The sequence below is a fragment of the Phyllostomus discolor genome, chromosome 2 (genome assembly GCF_004126475.2).
Source record: "Phyllostomus discolor isolate MPI-MPIP mPhyDis1 chromosome 2, mPhyDis1.pri.v3, whole genome shotgun sequence".
Lineage (NCBI taxonomy): Eukaryota > Metazoa > Chordata > Mammalia > Chiroptera > Phyllostomidae > Phyllostomus > Phyllostomus discolor.
Window position 1 is genome coordinate 4,036,772 of NC_040904.2, and position 19,918 is coordinate 4,056,689.

The 19,918-nt window shown below is 56.6% G+C and overlaps 1 protein-coding gene across 1 annotated transcript; it reads left to right on the forward strand.

Annotated features, from left to right (window-relative positions):
• Nucleotides 1-2,832: 2,832 nt before the first annotated feature.
• On the forward strand, nt 2,833-18,405 carry CHAF1B (chromatin assembly factor 1 subunit B). The gene is made up of 15 exons (XM_028504910.2): nt 2,833-2,905; nt 3,688-3,854; nt 4,669-4,801; nt 6,769-6,886; nt 7,262-7,365; nt 7,779-7,875; nt 9,350-9,434; nt 10,852-10,945; nt 11,988-12,057; nt 12,153-12,244; nt 14,154-14,307; nt 15,095-15,541; nt 17,127-17,218; nt 17,775-17,921; nt 17,952-18,405. Exons 2-14 carry the CDS (start codon nt 3,729-3,731, stop codon nt 17,864-17,866), a joined length of 1,704 nt encoding a protein of 567 aa, XP_028360711.1. The 5' UTR covers nt 2,833-2,905; nt 3,688-3,728; the 3' UTR covers nt 17,867-17,921; nt 17,952-18,405.
• Nucleotides 18,406-19,918: the final 1,513 nt, after the last annotated feature.

Below are 19,918 nucleotides of genomic sequence, written 5' to 3' on the forward strand. Positions count from 1 at the left end.
CTATTTCAAATATGCAACACAAGTTAACCTCAAGGCTCAGTGTTAATTTCCACAGCAGTCAGACCTCAACATCACAGCAACAGTACACAGACTCAGTTTAAATCTGATTCGGCTGCATCTTCCAGACAAGCAGTAATGGTGCTTCTAGATTCACCGAGTGTTGAGTACATGAGTCAACAGTCTTCCTCATCACACATGGGTTTCCTCGGCCTGTGTTTGGAAAGTTTGTATTGTGATGTGAACCAAGACTCACTTTAAGTAACTTGGGCTCATAGTTTTGTTTTTCTGTGTGAGCAGTTGCCCCCTTTTCACTCCCTGGGGCGTGGACCGTTTCTCAAAACGTCATGTTTGTGGAGGTGTGGAAACACGGTAGTGCATTGTTCCTTTCCTTCCTTCCTTTCCTTCCTCTTCTTTCTTCCTTTTCCTTCCTTCCTTTCTCGAGAAAACACTTGGCACAGCTCAGAGCACCACTTGGGGCCACCGGCTCCAAGCAGGGATCCATATCAGGTCTCAAAAACATTTTTTTAAAGGTTTTATTTATTTATTTTTAGAGAGGGAAGAGAGGGAGGGGGAGAGAGAGAGAAACATCAATGTACGGTTGCTGGGGGTCATGGCCTGCAACCCAGACATGTACCCTGGCTGGGAATGGAACCTGCGACGCTTTGGTTCCCAGCCCGCACTCAATTCACTGAGCTACGCCAGCCAGGGCTAGGTCTCAAAATTTTTCAGAAAGAAAGCCAACTCCTTCGTGTACATTTAAGCCTGCGTCTTAACTTTATAATCCACAGCCTAGAATCCTGGCATCTCAGGAGATGGTCAGAGGATTCACTTGTGAATTGACAGCACGGGTCAGAAATTGGGAGAATCCTGATGGTTCTGAGACACATTGAATTCTGGGCTTTTTTCCCAGGCCAGACTGACGGTCAGGTTCACATGGGAGCTTATGAAGGCGTAGACCCCTGGGCCGCCCTGCTGTGTGGTCCGAATGAGTGGGCCTGGGTGCGGCAGGAATCTGGGTGGCCAGATCACCCTCAGCATGGATTAGTCGTTCCCAGTCCAAGCTCTCTCTTAAGTCCTAGCCATGACTGAAGAGAGGCATCTATAAGCCACCCGTCTGCATTACAGTACCCTAGCTCCCTGCAGCAATGAGGCTTACGGGTCTTACTTCTTGTCAACAAGAGACATCTGTTTGTAGACAGTTTCCACACCGTTCATAAAACTGGCTAAAAGCATTAACCAGCATTTATATAAGAATCCGTGTCAATTCTTTTTCCTAAAAGTGCCTCGAAGAGGTGGCTCTGTAGATGAACCTCTTTTTTTTAATTTATTTATTTTTAGAGAGGGAAGGGAGGAAGAAAGAGAGAGAAACATCAATGTGTGGTTGCTGGGGATCATGGCCTACAACTCAGGCATGTACCCTGAAGAGAGGCAGGGTACATGGGAATCGAACCTGTGAAACTTTGGTTCACAGCCCGTGCTCAATCCACTGAGCTATGCCAGCCAGGCAGACGAACCTCTTTTGTCAGGTAGAAGCAACGCATCCCAAGACACTTGTCTCCTGGTCTTCGAGGAAGCTCATGCGTCAACTGTCCCATTGGGAAAAGTATCCCATTTCAAAAGACCCGCATTTATTCCTGCCTTCTGACTTACAGCTTTTAAAGGTTATATTCTGCTTTTTAAAAGCATCTGACCACATCTGCTAATCGAGGTAAAATGTAAGCAACCCAGACACTGAACAATCCTGTAGCTTTGAACTCCAAGATGTTCTAGAAGCCAAAATGTAAAAAACACATCTCATTTTTCACTTGCAAAAGGAGAAAGAAACCTGGTGGATTTCAGTGCCTTGATACCTAGAGAGAAAGGGAGAGGAGGGGGAAGGTGGGGAGTCGTGTGGGGAGGCTTTCTTCTGCAAGGTTGCACAGGACAGCACTAGTTTTGCAAATCCCTTGGCCTTGAAGGCCCAGAAACCTGCTGTTAATGAGCACAAGGTGTCCATCTGTCAGGGTCAATCTCACATCCGCCAACCTCCTGGACTAATGCATGCAACCAGAGTACCAGTTCATTCCCAGTGAGAGTTAAAATTGCCCTTGAAACTCACATACCGTTTAACCGGCTCATTCCTGTCCGAAGGCTTCGGGGTCATTGCTCCATCCATCCTGTCCCATGACAACACTCCCTGCGCCACTGTGCTCTGTTGTCAACTGTGAGTTTCTTTAGCTCGAATCCCCATTTCCCAGCGCTGCTCATCCCAAACTTTTCAAACCTCCGTTGAGCCTGCAAATCCCAGCTAACCTTGTCCGAGGAACTGGTAAGAGCACACTGTTCCTTCCACGCTCCTTTGCACTGTCTTTTTATTATAACGCCCTGTGTACATGCATGCCCACAGGAGCCCGAGGACAGTGTCTGTATTTTATTGGCGTTTGAAACTCTTCGTTTCAGACCAACACAGAGCTCGATACAGGTCACAACTCTCGAGTATTCGCTGCCCCAGTGGAAGACTAGGGGATCCTGGGCGGGTCTCAGGGCTCCAGGCCTGCAGGACCGCGCGGCTCCTCTCACCGAGCGGAGAGTCAGCCTCGCCGTCCGCCGCGTGTCCAGCGCGGGCACACGGCCCAGCGTAGAACTGGGGCTCAGGCTACGCTTACCGAGAGAACGGACCCACCGGGGACCAAGGGGTCCGACGAATGATGGGAGAGCTCCCCCATTCCCCCCTCCCCTGGCGCCGGGAAGTTGAAGGCGGCAGGAGCGAGCCCTGATTGGACGACTCAGCGGCGCGGGACCGCGCTCACCGCCCGGGGCGGGGAGGGGCGGGGCGCCCCGTGGCCCCGCCCACGCGAGCCCGGGATCCGAGGCGCACGGGAACCCGCGCGCGCCAAGGTGTCGCAGACTGACTGAGTCCCTGCAGGTACACATTCCGCGCTGCTGGCTCTCGCGTCCCGGTGTCCCCGCGGGTCTCCAGACCGGACCGGGCCGGGGAGACAGGCTGTCTCTGAGCGCAGGCGGCGGGGGCCGGGGATAGCTCGGGAGCGGCTTGCGTTCGGGCGGCGGGTTCCCGCCAAGCCTCAGCCCCACGCTCTTTCCCGCCAGGCCGGGTCTCGGCTTCCTGGGCCGAGCGCCCTGCCCATACAGCTTGGGGACGCGGGGGAGGGGTCCCCTGTCTCGGGAGGCTCCCTGCCCCGGCGGCCCTGCCCCTGGAAAGCGGGGTTCCCGCGCGGCCCCAGCCCTCTCTTTTTGCAGCCCCCGGGCAGCCGCCTCTTCCTGGGGACCACTCCCCCGGGCAGCCAGGCTCCTGGGAAGTGGGGTTCCCTCGCGGGCTCGGCCCCCTCATTCTACAGCCCCCTCCTCCTGGCAGCCCCCTTCCCTCCCCCTGCGGCCCGGCCCCCCAGCTCTGCCGGAGTGCCTCCAACCCCCACTAAGCGGGGGTAGGGCCGGCCTCCTGATTTTCTCTGCCTGCCGGTCTGTTTTGCTCTTCTGGATGGACGGATGGACGGACGGACGTAGCAGGACAATCTCAAAATCAGGGGCTCGGCAGAGCATTCTAGTTGGAATTTGCAAGGTCTTGTGTCAAGACGTGATCGGCCGCCTTTTTCATAGTTGGGGGTCCTGGCTGCTCACGAGCGTTCAGGTTTCCTGCTTGATACGGTTCATTCACAACGACTTACCGCTTTCCTCTGTCTTTTGGAAAGGAACCGGCGGAGGACCATTCCTGCCCTCGGCGACGCGGCAGGATGAAAGTCATCACGTGCGAAATCGTCTGGCACAACAAGGAGCCGGTGTACAGCCTGGACCTGCAGCCTGGCGCTGCGGGGCGGACCCACCGGCTGGCATCCGCGGGCGTCGACATGGTCGTGCGGGTAAAGCGGGCGCCGGGAGCAGGCGGCGGGGCACGGGCAGGCACCCGGAGCAACCAGCCTCCTCCCGTCTTTGATTTTCAGCGACAGTATTGTGCCGGGTACCATGAGCTGGCACGTGTATAATGCGCCCTCACGGTTCAGGGAAAGTAAAAGCTTTCGTTTTAATTTTTTAATTCAGTTTTTTTATTTATTCACATTTAGAAACAAAACCGATGACCGTATTTCGGCGTATTATTTTGCATGCAGATATCATTTCTGCTTTCTAGAGTTACACTTTTAACGCATAAGCATAAATAAAAGAATTAAGAACATTTACATAGATACGGGATTAGTACCACCCATGTATAATGCGTATCCTTATTTTTCTCTCAAAAATGTGGGCAAAGAAGGTGCGCGTTATACACGGCAAAATACGGTGACGCCCACCAACTTGGGCTTCTTGCGCACTTCCTCGTCTAGACCAGGGGGGTGAGCCTCAGGGCCCCCTGGGAACCAGGCAGCAAAAGAAAGCCGCTTCCTTTCGTGGTCCTGTTCCCTAGACTGAGGGACCTGGGATGCCCATGGTTTTAGGGCCCTGAGCCAGGTTGCTGCTGGGGAGCAATCTGCACCGGAAGGAGGTGGGAGGGAGGGCAGCGGGGCAGGGGACTGTTGGCTTATGTTTCAGAGAGAGAGGTGCCGTCATTTTCTGTTTCAGAAGCAGAACTACATGTCATGTCCTCCTTGGAAATGAGCGTAGTGGGGCGTTGTGTCAGCGTGCGCACCATGGTGGGTGCCCTCTCGCTGTTTCTCTGGATGACCGTTTCGGTATCCACAGATCTGGAAGGTGGAGAAAGGACCGGACGGAAAGGCCATCGTGGAATTTTTGTCCAGCCTTGCTCGCCATACCAAAGCCGTCAATGTCGTGCGTTTTTCTCCCAACGGGGAAATCTTAGCCTCGGGGGGCGATGGTGAGTATTGTGCTTCCAAATCCCTTAGGACCTGCATACCCGTGTGTCTCGCGGTAAATCGCGAGATTTGAGCCAGGCAGGCTTTTTTATGTTAGAGGTCGCTGGACCCTGACAATCCATCACTTAGATAGCTTAGTAAAATAAGAATAATGTTCTGGGGAGTGTGAGCAGATGGAAGACAGCAAACTTCAACTGAGAAGACCCACTCGAGGGTGCCCCCCTCCCCCCCTGCCCCCGCCACAGGCCCCCACTGGGCAGGTTTGGAGACAGGAGGACGCGGTGTCGATCGATCTGCCGGAGTCTGGCGGCCCTGTTCTGGCCTTGCCTGATTGTTGGTTTAGCGTTTATGAGCGATCACAGTCTGTTCCATGTTTCTGTGTAATTAATTAATTGGCCCTCTAAAATATGTTTGTTTGGCGGAAGTAGATTGATTTATACTTTCTGCTTGTGCTTAAGTGGCATAAAACTTGTCCAGCGAACTCTAGAAGAGTCTGGAGGCTTTGGCCGGTAGTTAGTGATTTAGCCAAGGGCCTTAGAGTTTGCACCCTGGGAGCACAGGTAGGCTCCGTAAAGAGAGAAAAGTGAAGATTTCTCGTAGTTGAAAGCACGTTCCTGAGAACTGTCAATCCTGCATTCCTAGCTGTAGGACGGGTCCAGGACAGTTACCAGCAGGCGTCAGGCGGTGAGGATGGTGGTGCCAGGTGGCCTGGGTCCTGGGCGGTCGGAGGGTTCGTTCCCTGGAGGCCGGGAGTGTGTCCAGGTGCACATCCGGGCGTTGGCGCAGGACGGGCGAGTTCACGAAGTTTGAGCTCCCAGGTCCGTTAGAACAAGGACAGTGTCCTTTCTCCCGCCTCAACCTTCCTCATGTGAGTAATTTTAGCAGCTCCACTTTATATGTTCTCCGACTCTACTCTTCAAACTGGACAGAAAAAGTCATGCTTTAACACCAGAACGGTCTAGAAGTCAGTGCAAAATAAAACAGAAATCTCAGACTTGGTTTGCCGGAGGAAAAGAGCCCTAGTTATTAAACTCGGTGCCGGAGGGCCTGAGCGGGTGCACAGAGGGAAAGGAGGGGGTGGGGACATGCCCTGGCGGGGCAGGCCGGCTCTCTCCGGTGAGGTTGCCCAGGGCAGTGAAGTCCTTCGGCCTTGGAGGCCCAGAAAGCTGCCGACAGCACGTGGGGAGGGAGTGTCCGCCTGGCAGGGCCCATCTCTACTGGGCTGGGCTGCCAGGGTGCCAGTCCCAGAGTGAGAATGTGGTGTGTGTTCTGCCACCTCCTTCATGGCTCCCCCGCAGGCAGTCCCCGGACGGAGGCCGGGTCGGGGCTGCCCTCCCGCAGGCAGTCCCCGGACGGAAGCCGGATCGGGGCGGAAGGGCAAGTGGTGAGCGTGGAGTCAGCGCGGGCAGGGAGGGCCCAGACAGTCGATGACGTCAGGCTGACCTACGCGGCACGTCCGTGATATTGACAGCACCCAGATGGGTTGCCGTGCGCCAGGCGTTGGGCCGTAGGCGCTCTGCAGGTGAACGCACGTACTCCTGAGGCCGGTGTTCTGTTATCCTCCCCGTTTTACAGGTGAGGACTCGGAGGCCTCGCGTGACTTGCCGGAGGTCACACAGCCAGGCCTGGGGTGTGTCCGTGGCTCTTTGTGGCTGCTTTTCCCTTACTCAGTCGTGTCTAGGTAGTGCCTGTAGGTTTGTTAACGCCATCAGTCGCTTTGCGGTGGTGTTTGGCCGGCCTGGGGACCCTTCTGTTGAAGGCGACGTCGTGTAGGGCTGGCCTGGATGAGTCTGATTCTGGAGGTTCCGTTCAGAAGGCAAACCTGCTTTCCCCGTCAGGATTCTTAGAGGTCAGCGGTCAGGGCCCTCGTTGGACAACAAATGTGTTGTTTGATCGCCCAGAAATGCGGACGGGGCGGGGCGCAGTGTGCAGTACGGCCCGGGCCGCCCTTAACCGACCCCCTCCACAGATGCGGTCATTCTGCTGTGGAAGGTGAACGACAACAAGGAGCCAGAACAGATCGCGTTTCAGGACGAGGATGAGGCAGAGCTGAATAAAGAGAACTGGACCGTCGTAAAAACGCTCAGGTAGCGAGGCGCAGGGAGCGGCCGCGGAGTGATCCGTCTCTACCTTCCGAGCGCATGACCCCGATGGGCCTTTTGGCTTTTGTATCCAACTTGACACTTTTACTTAGGCAAGACAGAAATAAGAGAAGAGTTTTAAAAAACGTAAAAGCAGGCTTAAGATCGGTTTTCTTAGTGTCTGCTATAAAATGTTCCTTAGTAGAATTGAATCCACTTTAAAGACACAAATATCCTGGAATGCAGTAGGTCGCAGCTATGGCGAACCCGGTTCCAGCGGCCGTTTCTGAAACCCGAAGCGAATGTGTGGTCCCTGAGCTGGCCTTCACGGTTTTGGTCATTTCTCTCTTCTCTGCCCTCCTTTCCCTCTCCGGGTTCTAGGGGCCACCTGGAAGACGTGTACGACATTTGCTGGGCCACGGATGGGAATCTGATGGCGTCCGCCTCGGTGGACAACACGGCCATCGTGTGGGACGTCAGCAAAGGTAGCGGAGGGGCGTTGCTGCCATCAGGGGAAGCAGGAGTCTAGGGGTCTGTCTAAAGAGCCGCCCTGCTGCTCTTTACAGGTGCCAGAAGGCTTTCTGCAGTGAGTTAAAGTCAGGGGGCGGCAGAGCAGGGTGGGGGTTAGCCGGTGTGCCCTGGGCCCAGCACAGCCTCTGTCGGGCCGCAGTGTGCTTACCCCGCGGCGGGTCTGTCTCTGCCGCCGAGCTCCGAGCGCCTGGGAACGGGCGCCGCGTGACGTCGTCTTTGTGTCCGCAGTGTCTGACGCAGAGTTCGCTGCAGTCTCGCCGCCTACTGCGTGCAGAGCAGCATTGCACAAAGACAGGGATGTGTGGTGGGCGTGTGCCCCGACTGCGCTTGAGCAGGTCTGTAAGGCTGCTGTGCGCTTTTCTCACAGGACAGAAGATCTCCATCTTTAACGAACATAAGAGTTACGTGCAAGGAATAACCTGGGATCCTTTGGGACAGTACATTGCTACCCTGAGCTGTGACAGGTACGTGAGTGTAAGACAAACTGTCTTTATTTACCTGAAAATTTCTGCAGAGGTGTTTTATCACAACTTAGCCGATAGAAACCATGGCCTAGCTTTGATTCTTTTGTTCTCAGTTTCATATAAAGGACTTTGTCTTCTGTTATTTATTTTTTTTAAATAGCAACCTTTATTTTTTTTTAAGATTCCTATTTATTTATTTTTAGAGAGGGAAGGGAGGGAGAAAGAGAGAGACAGAGAGAAACATCAATGAGCAGTTGCTGGGGCCATGGCCTGCAACCCAGGCATGTGCCCTGACTGGGAATCGAACCTGCGATGCTTTGGTTCACAGCCTGCGCTCACTCCACTGAGCTATGCCCGCCAGGTTGTCTTCTGTTATTTTTACAGTATAAGGAAAATTGGAAACTGATCAGGGCAAGTGCCTGACCTGAAGTTAGTGCTTAGTAAATCTTTATTGAATGAGTGAATGAATGCAGAAAGAGCTTTGAGTTAAATTTGAATTTCACAGGCAACTTTTAAAGAAAAAGTCTTTTATTGACATGACTTAAGAAGATGTACCTAGTGGAAGGGCTAGATGTTTTAATTTATTTTTTATTGTAGTTTACTATGGCAGTGATTTTAATGAGACTATTTAAATTAGTATGAACATAAAACCTGTTGTCCTTTTTGAGAGGAGGGCTTCCTGCTGGGTTTGCTGGGAAGCAAAGTTGCATTGAATTGTGTTCTTGGAACAAAGACTTTAAAAAAATCAGGGTGCCAGGCCTGCCACTTGTCAGTCAAAATAGCCCTCCTGAATATTTATCGACTGCTTTTAATCCCAGTACATTTAAGTTCAGGCGGCGCTGGAATGAAAGTAATACGGAAACATCTGTGTGTATTTTTCATAGAATCTTCCGCTGTATTCCCAATGTTGTTTCTTTTCTTTTCTTTCAATCCACTGAGCTACGCCAGCCAGGGTGTTTATTTTCTCATTATGCTTTCACTCAGGCAGTCGGGAGGGAAACACATTTCATTCCAGCCATGGAAACAAAATGCGTTCCCAGCAGCCAAGTTTCCCTGCTGGTGGTCCCCTTACCCCTGCTGGTGGTCCCCTTACCCCTGCTGGTGATCCCCGAGGGCGACACCGTTCAACACGCAGTAAACTCCGCCACAGCCACACAGGCCACCCCGGGCCAAAGGTCCAGGCTCTGGAGAACGAGGCCAGGCCTGATGCGCACCTTACCTGAGAGGCTGAGACGTTCAGTGAGAAATGGGAGGAGGACACCTTTTTCCACTTTGTTAGCGACAGCCTTTCGGTGGCTCCTGCGGAAAGCCAGCTCCTCCGTCATTACTCAGTTACGTGGGAAAGTCACCGGTACACGGCTTCGCAGGCCGGAAATCGTGGAAGTGACCTTCGATTTCGGTGACAGATTGTTCCTGTGTGAAACGGCTCCTTTGCTGGGAGACGTCACTCGGACTCCCTGTTTCGTTCCTTCAGGACCCTGAGGGTGTACAGCACACAGAAGAAGCGTGTGGCTTTCAACGTGTCCAAGATGCTGTCCGGCACGGGCGCTGAAGGAGAGGTGGGAGCCGCTGGCTTTGCGTGCTGCAGAGCGTTAGCCGGGACGTGGGCGGTCTGAGCCCCCCCATATCTTACAGGCAGATCGCTGTCTCAGCGATGCCTGGACCCCAGTAAGGTTTCCTCTCGGACAGTCCAGGCTCGGCTCATTGGGGGGCTGGCCTGTCTGGGAATGGGGACGTCTCTGGGCGCTGGAGGGGAGCTGACGGTGGAGAACAGTGGTTTCCAGCCCTGGCTGCCCCTCGGAGTCTCCTGGGAAGCGTTACAAAACACAAATGCCTGGTCTCCGCCCCCAGAGGTGTGCCTCACTGGGCTGGAGGCAGGCAGGGCCTACGGGATTCTGAGGTGCTGCGGGGGTCAGGCCCACGGGCCTGGGAGGGCCCCAGCGTTCAGTGCGGGAAGGCAGGCAGGTCTCCCGGCGGATTGTCGGCAGCAGGCGGTGCAGCCTCTTGGCGGGCGGAGGCAGGTGGGGCGCCCAGGTGGCCGGCGACAGCGGGACCCGGCCACTGGGCTGGCGTTCAGGAGCAGGGGGATTCTGCTCTTAGAAAGAACTGGCGAGTCAAAGGAGGACCTTAGTCCTGGAGGAATTGAGGCTACGGGGCAGGCACCCAGCCTGAAGGGAGTGGCCGCTTACTGGCAAAAGAAAGGGCCGGGGTGCTGGTGCAGCCCCAGGGGGGTGGGGCGGGGCCAAGTGGGCTATGGGCTGGCTGATGCTGGCTGATGCTGGCAGGGGCACACCCTTTGTGAGGTGGGGGATAAGGCTCCCTGGATTCTTGGGCATTAAAGTGTTACTGTTTGGGAAGTGCTGGTGGAGGCATCTACTATATTCTTTTTTTTTTTTTTTTAAGATTTTCTTTATTTATTTTTAGAGAGGGAAGGGAGAAAGAAAGAGAGAGAGAAAAACATCAATGTGCTGTTGCTGGGGACCATGGCCTGCAACCCAGGCATGTACCCTGACTGGGAATCCAACCTGCGATGCCTGGTTTGCAGCCCACGCTCAATCCACTGAGCTATACCAGCCGGGGCTCTACTATATCTTTTAAAAAAAAGTTTTCATGTGGTTGGGAATCCTGAATTACACAGACATCGAGCAGAGGACTCCTGGCTGTCTTCCTGGCCCACCCACATGGACCACTGGTGCCCAGGGCTTTTCAACTCACTGTGGAGCCACACACCCACACATGTGGACACGTACACAGGCACACACACATACATGCATGTACATGTGGACATAGATACAGAGTTTCTGTGAACAGAAAGGATCAGTTCATGATGAGTCCTCAGGAGCGTTTGATGTACGACACATTATTTCAGGTTTACTTACCATGGTCAGCAATGAACGATCATACGAAATGCAGACATCAGTGAGCCTTTCTTGTGAACGTACGGGGTTGGACTAATGTGTAACCTTCGGGCCACAGGCGAGAAGTTACCGGATGTTTCACGACGACAGCATGAAGTCCTTCTTTCGTCGCCTCAGCTTCACCCCGGACGGGTCTCTGCTCCTGACGCCAGGTGCGTGGGGCAGCACAGGGCCTCCCGGGGCCGGTCTGAGGGCTCAGACCTCTGGTCACTGCCAGGTGTCTAACAGCGAGTGCGGTAGCAGAGCTGCCGTGTGGGTATCGGGTAGAGGCCAAAGTGCGAATAAAAGTGGAAGAGGAGGGAAACCAAAGAGGACGGATAAAAGGGGGGAAAGAATGTGTTAGTTTTCTGTAAGTTGACTTGCATGAGTAGTTGACTCAGAAAAGCAAAATGAGGAAGAGCCTGAATAACACTCCACTTTGTAAAGAAACCAAAGAACCCACCACGTGCGTGTACCTGAGGGTCAGGTAGGCTGGTTGTCACGGTTGTGGGAGCCTGGAGGAGATGCAGGGGTGACAGTCGTGTGTCGGCAGACACGTGGGTGGGGAAGGACGGGGTGGGGCCGCTCCCGCCCTCCCAGTGGACACGAGGTGGTCCCGGGTGAGACGGGGCGTGGCACTGTGTCAGACGGGGGTGTCCCCATGGCAGCTGCGTGCAGCCGTCATTCTCTGCCAGGGTCTGGCCTGGCTCCAAGAGCATCCTGGGGTAAGCGTAGAAGAAATCTCGGGCACGGGCTGCCCCCCAGCGCCCAGCTGGCGTCTGCAGGGGCTGGAGACTTCTGCAGAGGGCCAGGCCTCCCGGTCCCAGTGCTTGGGTGGCAGCCGAGGTCGGACCTGGGTACGCAGCCGGGGACGTCGTCACAGCCCCGCAGCAGGGACTGGCTGGGTTCTCAGGCAGAGGCCTTCCGGGGAGAGGGTTCCCGCTTCCCGTTCTCCCTGCCCGGGCCTGGAGGTGGCTCCGGGGCGGCGGCCCAGCCCCTCGGGGGAGGTGACACCCCAGCTGAGAGGGCAGGTGGCTAGAACCAGAAGTAAGGGCTGAACCTGGACTGTGATGTGGTGTGTGTTCGTCCCCAGTCCCAGAAACAGTGTCCGGGGAGTACCCTCCCGGGAAAGTTATTTTACGCACCAGGAGTGGCCGCTCTTGGGCTTTTGCTGGTGAACAGCTGAGTGACCTCTGCCTCTTCCCGCCTCCCCAGCCGGGTGTGTGGAGTCGGGCGAGAACGTCACCAACACGACCTACGTTTTCTCCAGGAGAAACCTGAAGAGGTAAGCAACCGGGGAACCATCTGAAATGCCCCTTTTCTTCTTGCTGCTGTCGGGCAGCGGCTCCTTTTTCTAAAACCTCCTTCTTCCACCTGCAGGCCGATCGCTCACCTCCCGTGTCCCGGGAAGGCGACGCTCGCTGTCCGCTGCTGCCCCGTCTACTTTGAGCTGCGGCCGGCGGGGGAGACAGGCACGTGAGCACCCAGAGCTGGTGTGGGGTGTTCTGCCGGGCGGGCGCGTCACCAGGGTGGGGGGTGACGTGGAGTTTCTCTCTCGGGGAGAGGTGAGCAGGTGCGTTGGCTGGGTTGTGTTGCTCTCGGGAGCTGCAGCGAGCACCGATGTTGCCAGGACGTGTGCCCGGGGCTTGCACTGTCTGAGCACACTTTTCTCTGCCGGGAGCAACTTGAAAGAAATATCAGTGCCAGTCTTTTTTTTTTTTCCCATGGAAGCAGGTTGAAAGTCTCATTATCAATTTTTTAAAAAGATTTTATTTATTTATTTTTAGAGAGGGAAGGGAGGGAGAGAGAGAGAGAGAAACATCAATGTGCGGTTGCTGGGGGCCGTAGCCTGCAACCCAGGCATGTGCCCTGACTGGGAATCGAACCTGCGATGCTTTGGTTCGCAGCCCGTGCTCAATCCACTGAGCTATGCCAGCCAGGGTCATTATCAATTTTTTATGCAGCATGATTTCGTTTGAATTGGATTTTTCTTTGTTTTTTTTACTTTTTTCTCCCAGTTTGGGGGGTTTCGGCCGTTACTTCTTCGAACATTTTTGTCATCCTCTCTCTGCGCTTCTGCAGCGGCCCCACCCACCCATGCGGCCGTGCGAAGTCATCCGGCAGCTCGCCGACATCCTGCCCCGTCCCTTCCCCCCACAGGGTTGGGTTGCGGGCAGCCCCGTGGCTGTCTGGGGCTCACTGACCTGTCCTCCGTGTGGTCTGCCCATGGTGCTGTCCAGTGTGTCCTCCGTCCGTCTGGGACCTGTGGCATCCCCCTCTGAACTTCTGTGTGCATCTTGCCTCTCCGCTTGCTCCTGGGCCACGGGGGGCAGTTGTTGTCACTCTGGTCACGTCTTTGTGTACCCAGCCTTGCTTGGGATTGCTTTTTCTTCCTGCTCTGTGGGTCATGTCTCCCTGCTCCTCCGAGTGCCCCGAAATTTTTTGTACTATATGTCGGACATGAATTTTACCTTAGTAGATGCTGGGTATGTTTTTATTCTTACAAGTATTCTTGAACTTTGTTCTTGGATGTGGTGAAGGTGGTTGGAAACGTTTCACTTCCTATGGGTCCTGCTGTTCAGCTGTGCTGGGGGCATCGCAGCTGCACTGAGTCCAGGGTGGGTTTTCCCCAAGGTGAGGTGGTGCCCTCCAGCGCTCTCCTCGCTGTCCTGCCAGAAACGGGGGCTGGTCCCGTGGCCGGTGGGAACGCGCCGTCTCTGGCCCGTGCGCGCTCGGGGACGGACCTTTCTCTCCCGTCTCCTCACCCACACGTGCTGAGCAGCGCCCAGCTGCAGACGGACGGCAGCTCCCTGGTCTTTGCTGCAGCCTGGACCCCAGCGCCGGCCCCTCGGCTTGGGGCAGGTGCCGGGCCTGGACACCCCAGGCAGGGAGCGTGGCCGCTGCTGCACTTGGTGTGTGTGCTTCCCTTCCCTCGGGGCGACGTCCTTCACAGCCGGTGGCCAGCGCCCTGAAGCGGAAGGCGTTTTTAACCCTCTGAGTTTTTGTGTGAATGGGTATAATTAACTGGAAGGAACGCTCAGACGTCACTTGGCACAATGTTTCCAGGGGACCCCGCCTCTCCTTATCAGAAAGGACCTGTGGGATTGCCCGGCCTCATTCACACCCCCCCTTCTCCTTTCTCTTCGTCCTGGACCTCGGGTGCCCAGGACTCTGGGTGCACTCGCGGTTCCCATGTATTCCTACGCTCAAATATAAAATGATAGCAAGATCGGGATTCCTCTGTAAAACGTTAGTCAAACCACACCGTGTGTGTCCCCTGAGAAAGGGCTTTAGGAGGAGAAGTTGTCCTTTGTGTCCTGTGGGAACTTGTCCATTGCCTGTGTGACTGTCCTCCCTTCGTCCCCCTCCGTCCCCCCGCAGACGGGCTGTCCCCGGGGCCGCTGGTGGCCCTGCCCTACCGCCTGGTGTTCGCCGTGGCCTCCGAGGACTCCGTGCTCTTCTACGACACGCAGCAGCTCTTCCCTTTCGGCTACGTGTCCAACATCCACTACCACACCCTGAGCGACATTTCCTGGTGAGCGGCTCGGGCGTGGGCGGGCGGGCCGGTGGCGGGAGAGTGGCCTGTCCCCGGGGCCTGGGGGCATTGCAGGACAGGAGAGGACTTTTGACCCTTAGTGACCAGTTTTTTTTTTTTTTTTTTAAGATTTTATTTATTTTTAGAGAGGGAAGGGAGGGAGGGAGAGAGAGAGAGAGAAAGAGAGAGAAACATCAATGTGCGGTTGCTGGGGGCCATGGCCTGCAACCCAGGCATGTGCCCTGACTGGGAATTGAACCTGCGACACTGTGGTTCGCAGCCCACGCTCAATCCACTGAGCTACGCCAGCCAGGGCGTGATCAGTTTTTTAAAAAGGGAGGGACATAGAAAGGAAAGCCATTTCTGGTTTGCAATACCCTTCCTGTGGTCACAAGGCGGCGGTGCCGCTTAGACTGCCCTGCGGGGCTGATTGACCCTCATGACCTGAGGGGTGGCCCTGGGGGGTGGCTGGGGGGCCTGTGGTTTGGGGGCTCCCCAGGCCATGGTTTCGGGGGGGAGCCAGCACCCACCAGCTGTCCAAGGAATTGCTGTGCACTGATTTCCACCGAGGCCCCAGCCCCTCGGCTTCCTGCTTCTGCCCCTGCCCCCCCCCCCAGCCCCCGCCCTCTCAGGCCCGCCCACCCGCTCTCTGAGTCGTGATTTTTCCTTCCAATGAAGCTGGCAACCTTGCTTGGCCTTCCCATTTCTAAGTCATAACGGGGGTGCGAGGAGTGGCCCATGGACTTGGGTACAGTTTCTGACTTTTTCTCCTGCTTTGGGGACAAAGGTCCAGCGATGGGGCCTTCCTGGCCATTTCTTCCACTGATGGTTACTGTTCCTTCGTGACGTTTGAGAAGGATGAACTTGGAATACCTTTCAAAGAGAAGCCAGATTTGAGCGCGGGAACTCCCGACATGGCGAAGAAAACGAAGAGCCAGATGCAACAGGGGTCTCCGCCAGGACCCAGACAGGTCGAGGGGACCCCCACCAGCAGGGTCCAGGACCCCAGCAGCCCCTGCGCAGCGCCCGCTCAGGCGAAGCCAGCCCCCGCCCCAGCCCCCACGGCGGCCAAGGACACGCCCCCAACGGCCACCGCCGCGGCCCGAAGCTCCACCCCGGCGCCCGCGGAGGAGAGGAAGGCCCTGCAGCAGCAGCCCAGCAGTCAGAACGCGAGAGGGCCCCCGCCCCGCAAGGTCGCTCTGAACACGCTGCAGGCCTGGAGCAAGACGCCCCGGTAAGGACTTCCGGCGGAGAAAGACCCGCGGAAGGGCCCCCGCTGTGGCAGGTGAACTTCCACCCAGGCCTGTCGCAGGGCCGCTGTGGCTCCGCCCTCCGGCCGGGACTGCCAGCTGCCCCTCCCCTTCGCCCTCCCGTGTGCCTTCCCCTGCTGCCAGGCCCTGAAGGCTGGGTCCCCGAGCCCTTGGCCCCTGGAGGCCTCTGCCTTCACCGTCCCCTGGAGGCGCTGGACCTGTGCTCCGCTGCCTGCGCCACGCTGGGGTCCTCCCTCAGGCCTCTGCTCTGTCACTCACGTTACACTTGTAGCCGGATTTGTTTCTGCTTGGTTCCCTGTTGGTGACAAGGCCGGGCGGGCAGGAAGTGCGCCCCCTACTGTGCCCCGGTCTGGTCCACACCAGTAACAGGCGCTGCACGGTGGGCGGGGGCTCAAAGGGATGTCGCCAGGCGGTGTCTGCCGTCCAGCAGACAGGCTCCCTGTGAACGGGGCGTCCAGTAGGATGAGCCGACGTCTCTGGTGACGGTGCGGCTGTGTTTGCTGGCCCCTGTTCTCACCGGGTGGCTGGTGAGCTGCCCGAGTTCCCTGCTCCTGCCACTCAGGGGCCGACTCCGCCCTCTGACCCTCTGTTTTTTAGCGCTGCAGCCGCCAGGCATCATCCCCTCTGGCTGATGCCTTCTCCGCCAGTCCATGCCCCCCGCTTCTAGACAGACCGCATAGGGAGGCGGCTGGGTGGAGGGGGTGGGTGGCAGAGGCGCTGCGAGCACCCTGTCCCCCTCTCTGCTGCGTTCACGTGACTGCACTGGCAGAGCCACAGTGGGGGGTGGGGGAGGGTTCGGCGTGGTGTGAGTCGGACTTCTTTCTGCAGACAGACTAGCACTGTTCTGTTATTTCTTTTTCATGTGGGGGAGGGAGTGGGAAGGTGTTCTTTGAAATAGTTTTGCTATTGTAGTTTTCCCCTCTTAATATCTTTTTTAAAAAAAATTTTATTTATTTATCTTTAGAGGGGAAGGGAAGGAGAGAGGGAGAGAAACATCAGTGTGTGGTTGCCTCTCGTGCATCCCCCACTGGGAACTGGCCTGCAACCCAGGCATGTGCCCTGACTGGGAATCGAACCATGATCCTTTGGTTCGCAGCCCGCGCTCAATCCACTGAGCTACACCAGTCAGGGCCCCTCTTAATATCTTGCACGCTTCTTGCACCTATAATTTTTTAAAAAATAATAGTTGTTCAAAATGAAGATTGTGGGCTTTCAAAAGACCTACCTACGTTTTGGGGCTTTCCGTAGTAGAAACCACGTCTGATAGCAGGCTGTTCGGCACACTGCCGGCAATCAGCCCCGCGCAGGCCTTGGCCTCTGCAGATGGCTGGTGAAGGTTAAGTTCGCTGTTACAACTGCGGCGGTTTAACCTCATACACAACTTAGTGACCCAACAAGTGGGCGCATCAGCCTTGCGTCTGACACCTCGCGGGAGAGGGTCGGCTGCAAATGTCCCACATTTCCTTTGGGTGGCTTCAAAGTGGGGTGCTCACACAGTTCCCACGACGCCGATCGACACGCACCCCCTTCCCCCTTCTTTCTACCCAGGAGAGTGAACCTGACGCCCTTAAGGACCGATGCTCCGAACCCCGAACCGAGCAGTGTGGTGTCCATGCCTCCCACCGAGGACATGCAGGCGGGTGAGTGACAGTGTCCTGCTGCCGTGTCCCCAGAGGTAGAGTACCTTCTCTCGCGTCCTTCTGGAGATGAATACCCGCTTGTTCCGAGTCAGCGCGGAGGCGGCAAGGATGCATCTCAGCGGACGCACCGCCAGGTTCACTGCTGCCCGTGTGCTGCCGGCGGGGAGACCGCCCCCCCTGAACGCTCGGGGAGAGCCAGGTGGCGCGTTGGGGGGTGGTGTGGGTCCGGCTGCTGCTTGGCTGGGGTGCTGCTCACACTGTTTGTCGTGGGCGTTGTCCTGTGACTGCAGGGTGTTCGTAAGCACCCCTGGATGGTGGTGCCCCACTCCCCTGACTCACGACATCAAGCATCACCAGACGGTGCCCACCGTCCCCTGGGAGGCCGGTGGCCCCCGCTTGAGAACCGCTGGTGCAGACCCTCCCACCTCTCGGACCGCAGGGCCTTGCCAGGCGTGTTAATTCCGTGTCTGGGCTCAGAATCTATTCTCTGAACGTCAGCTCTGAACTGCAAGAAGTCCTCACTGACTTGCCATCCTTGTGTGTGCTGATGTTTCAGAGACGCCTGGAGACCCTCAGGGCAGCTCCCTGGAGCTGAAGCGGCCCAGGCTCGGGGTGACCAACGGCAGTGCCCAAGGTCCGGACCTTTGAGGACACCTGTCTCGTGCTGGAAGGCCGCCAAATCTGGGGACCCCCGTATGCAGAGGGAAGGGCGTGGGGGCCGAAGACCCCAGAGGGTGTCAGAGGGACCTTGCAGACACTCCTAAAAGGGCTTCTGTGACGAGACGCACAGGGACCCGTTTTCCTCCAGAAACGTTCCCTCCCGTATATCGGATGCGGCTTACCTCGGGGCGCGCACGTGCGGACGGGCCACACCCCCTTGCGGATGCGCGCGGCGCCCTGGACTAGCCCAGCCTTCCCTGCCGTGAGGAGCGGGCGCTGCTCCCCGAGCCGCCTCTGTGGACGTGCGGCGCCACGGGCGGCCGCCGCCGCCGCCGCTCTCGCTGGAGCTGGGAAGCGATTTGTGAGGGTTCGTTCCCCGGAGCTCTGGAGGGTTTGAATGGTTTTTAGATTTGGTTTTAAATAGCTGACTGATTTCTGGAAGTTGTTATATTTGATGTTTGCTTTCCAGTTTTAAAGGTCATATGTTCATTTTAAAAAGTTAATAAACTAGAGCGCAGCAGGGAAAACCAGGCTGGGCCCTGGCCGGGTCGCTCAGTGGGTTACAGTGTTGTCTCGATTCGCCGAGGTCGCTGGTTTGATCCCCGGTCCGGGCACAAACAAGATGCAATTGGTGAATGCACAGGTGAGTGGCACAACAGGTCGACGATTCTCTCTCTCTCCCTGTCTCTCTCAAATCATTTTTTTAACAAGAAAGAAATAAAAGAAACTTAAAAAAATGAAAATAAAAATCAGGTTGGGAGTAGGGATCCCCATCATCTCACCCCCAAAAGGAGCCTTTGTTACTGTTTTGGCCTATTTCTTCCTTCACCTTTTAATTTTATTTTTGTTTTTTTTTTCTTTTTATGGGGAGAGTTGAAGTTTTACTTCAGATGCCATTGGGTATCCAAATAGGTTAACGTTTTAGATAGATTTTTCAAAGCAAGAAAAGGTAACTTACACTTGACATCTGCGCCTGTGCTCTCCCCGGTCCCGGGAGGGGACCAGGTCTCTGTCCTGCTGGGAAGACAGGGCAGCAGGGCTGTTGCTGCAGGAGGTGGGGGGCGGGGCGACAGGGAGGTGGCCTGTGTGGCAGCTGGTGGAACCCCGTTCAGGAGCCGGCGCTGAGAAGAGGTGTCACAGTGGGAGGAAGGTCAGTGCCGATGCTGTCACTCCGGCACAGCGGACACCAGTTAGGCAGGTGAGGGTGCCACGCCCAGGGCCTCCTGCCCCACCTGACCGGCGTCCACAGGAGCAGGAGCCGGCGGTCAGGGGCCGCCCGCCGCGTCTCTGACCCGGCACGGGAGAAGACACCCAGGTCAGCAGCAACGGGGGGAGGAAGTGGGGGGAGGCTTCCCTTGGTTATTCAACGTGCGGCCTTAACAAAATTAATTTGCCTCAATTTTAGACAGGAATGGGGCAAACTGGGGGCCACGGACCGTGCAGAGAACTAGAAGGTGGATGCCTGCGGGGTGGTCCCCACGCAGGGGTGGGCCCCACAGCGCGGAGACATTTTAAAGTGTCAGGAGTGTCTGTTTTGGCCAGAGGTCCCCTGCGTTGGCTGCCCTTGAGACCCCTTGAGGAGCTGACAGACACTGACAGCTGGGTCCCCTCTGGAGGGTCCAGCCGCAGTGGTCTGTGCTTGGCCTGAACCTTGGGCTCCTTTCAAGGTCCTTGGGGGATGGTGACCTGTGGCCAAGGTTGGGGAGTCGGGAGAGAGAGCTGTCCCGGTCAGGGTCTCTCCCGGTGGGCACTGTCCCCTGAGAGCGCGTTGTTGTGTCTCGTTCCTGCGTCTCCTCTGCGTCATCACGGGCTGGCGGGAAAGAACGCCTCTTCACCGGGGCTCCAGACTGAAGGGGACACACCTGGACGGTGCTGCCTCGGGAGAGGCTGCCTCCCTCTTCCCGCCGCCGGGGAGGCGAGTGCTTGAAGCCACGTCCCTGTGCAGGCAGGAGTGACCAGGGGCCGTGTTCTCGGGGCCACCCCCGTGGAGGAGCACATTTGTTGGGTCCTGTGCGTCTGTCTCTGCAGCACGAACAGGGA

What these genes read in the sequence shown, in the direction of transcription:
- CHAF1B (XM_028504910.2), top strand. Translation starts at nt 3,729, where the DNA reads ATGAAAGTCATCACGTGCGAAATCGTCTGGCACAACAAGGAGCCGGTG. An exon ending in GCACGGGCGCTGAAGGAGAG is followed by an intron (nt 9,435 to 10,851) that starts GTGGGAGCCGCT and finishes TTCGGGCCACAG; the next exon opens with GCGAGAAGTTACCGGATGTT. An exon ending in GCGGCCGGCGGGGGAGACAG is followed by an intron (nt 12,245 to 14,153) that starts GCACGTGAGCAC and finishes GTCCCCCCGCAG; the next exon opens with ACGGGCTGTCCCCGGGGCCG.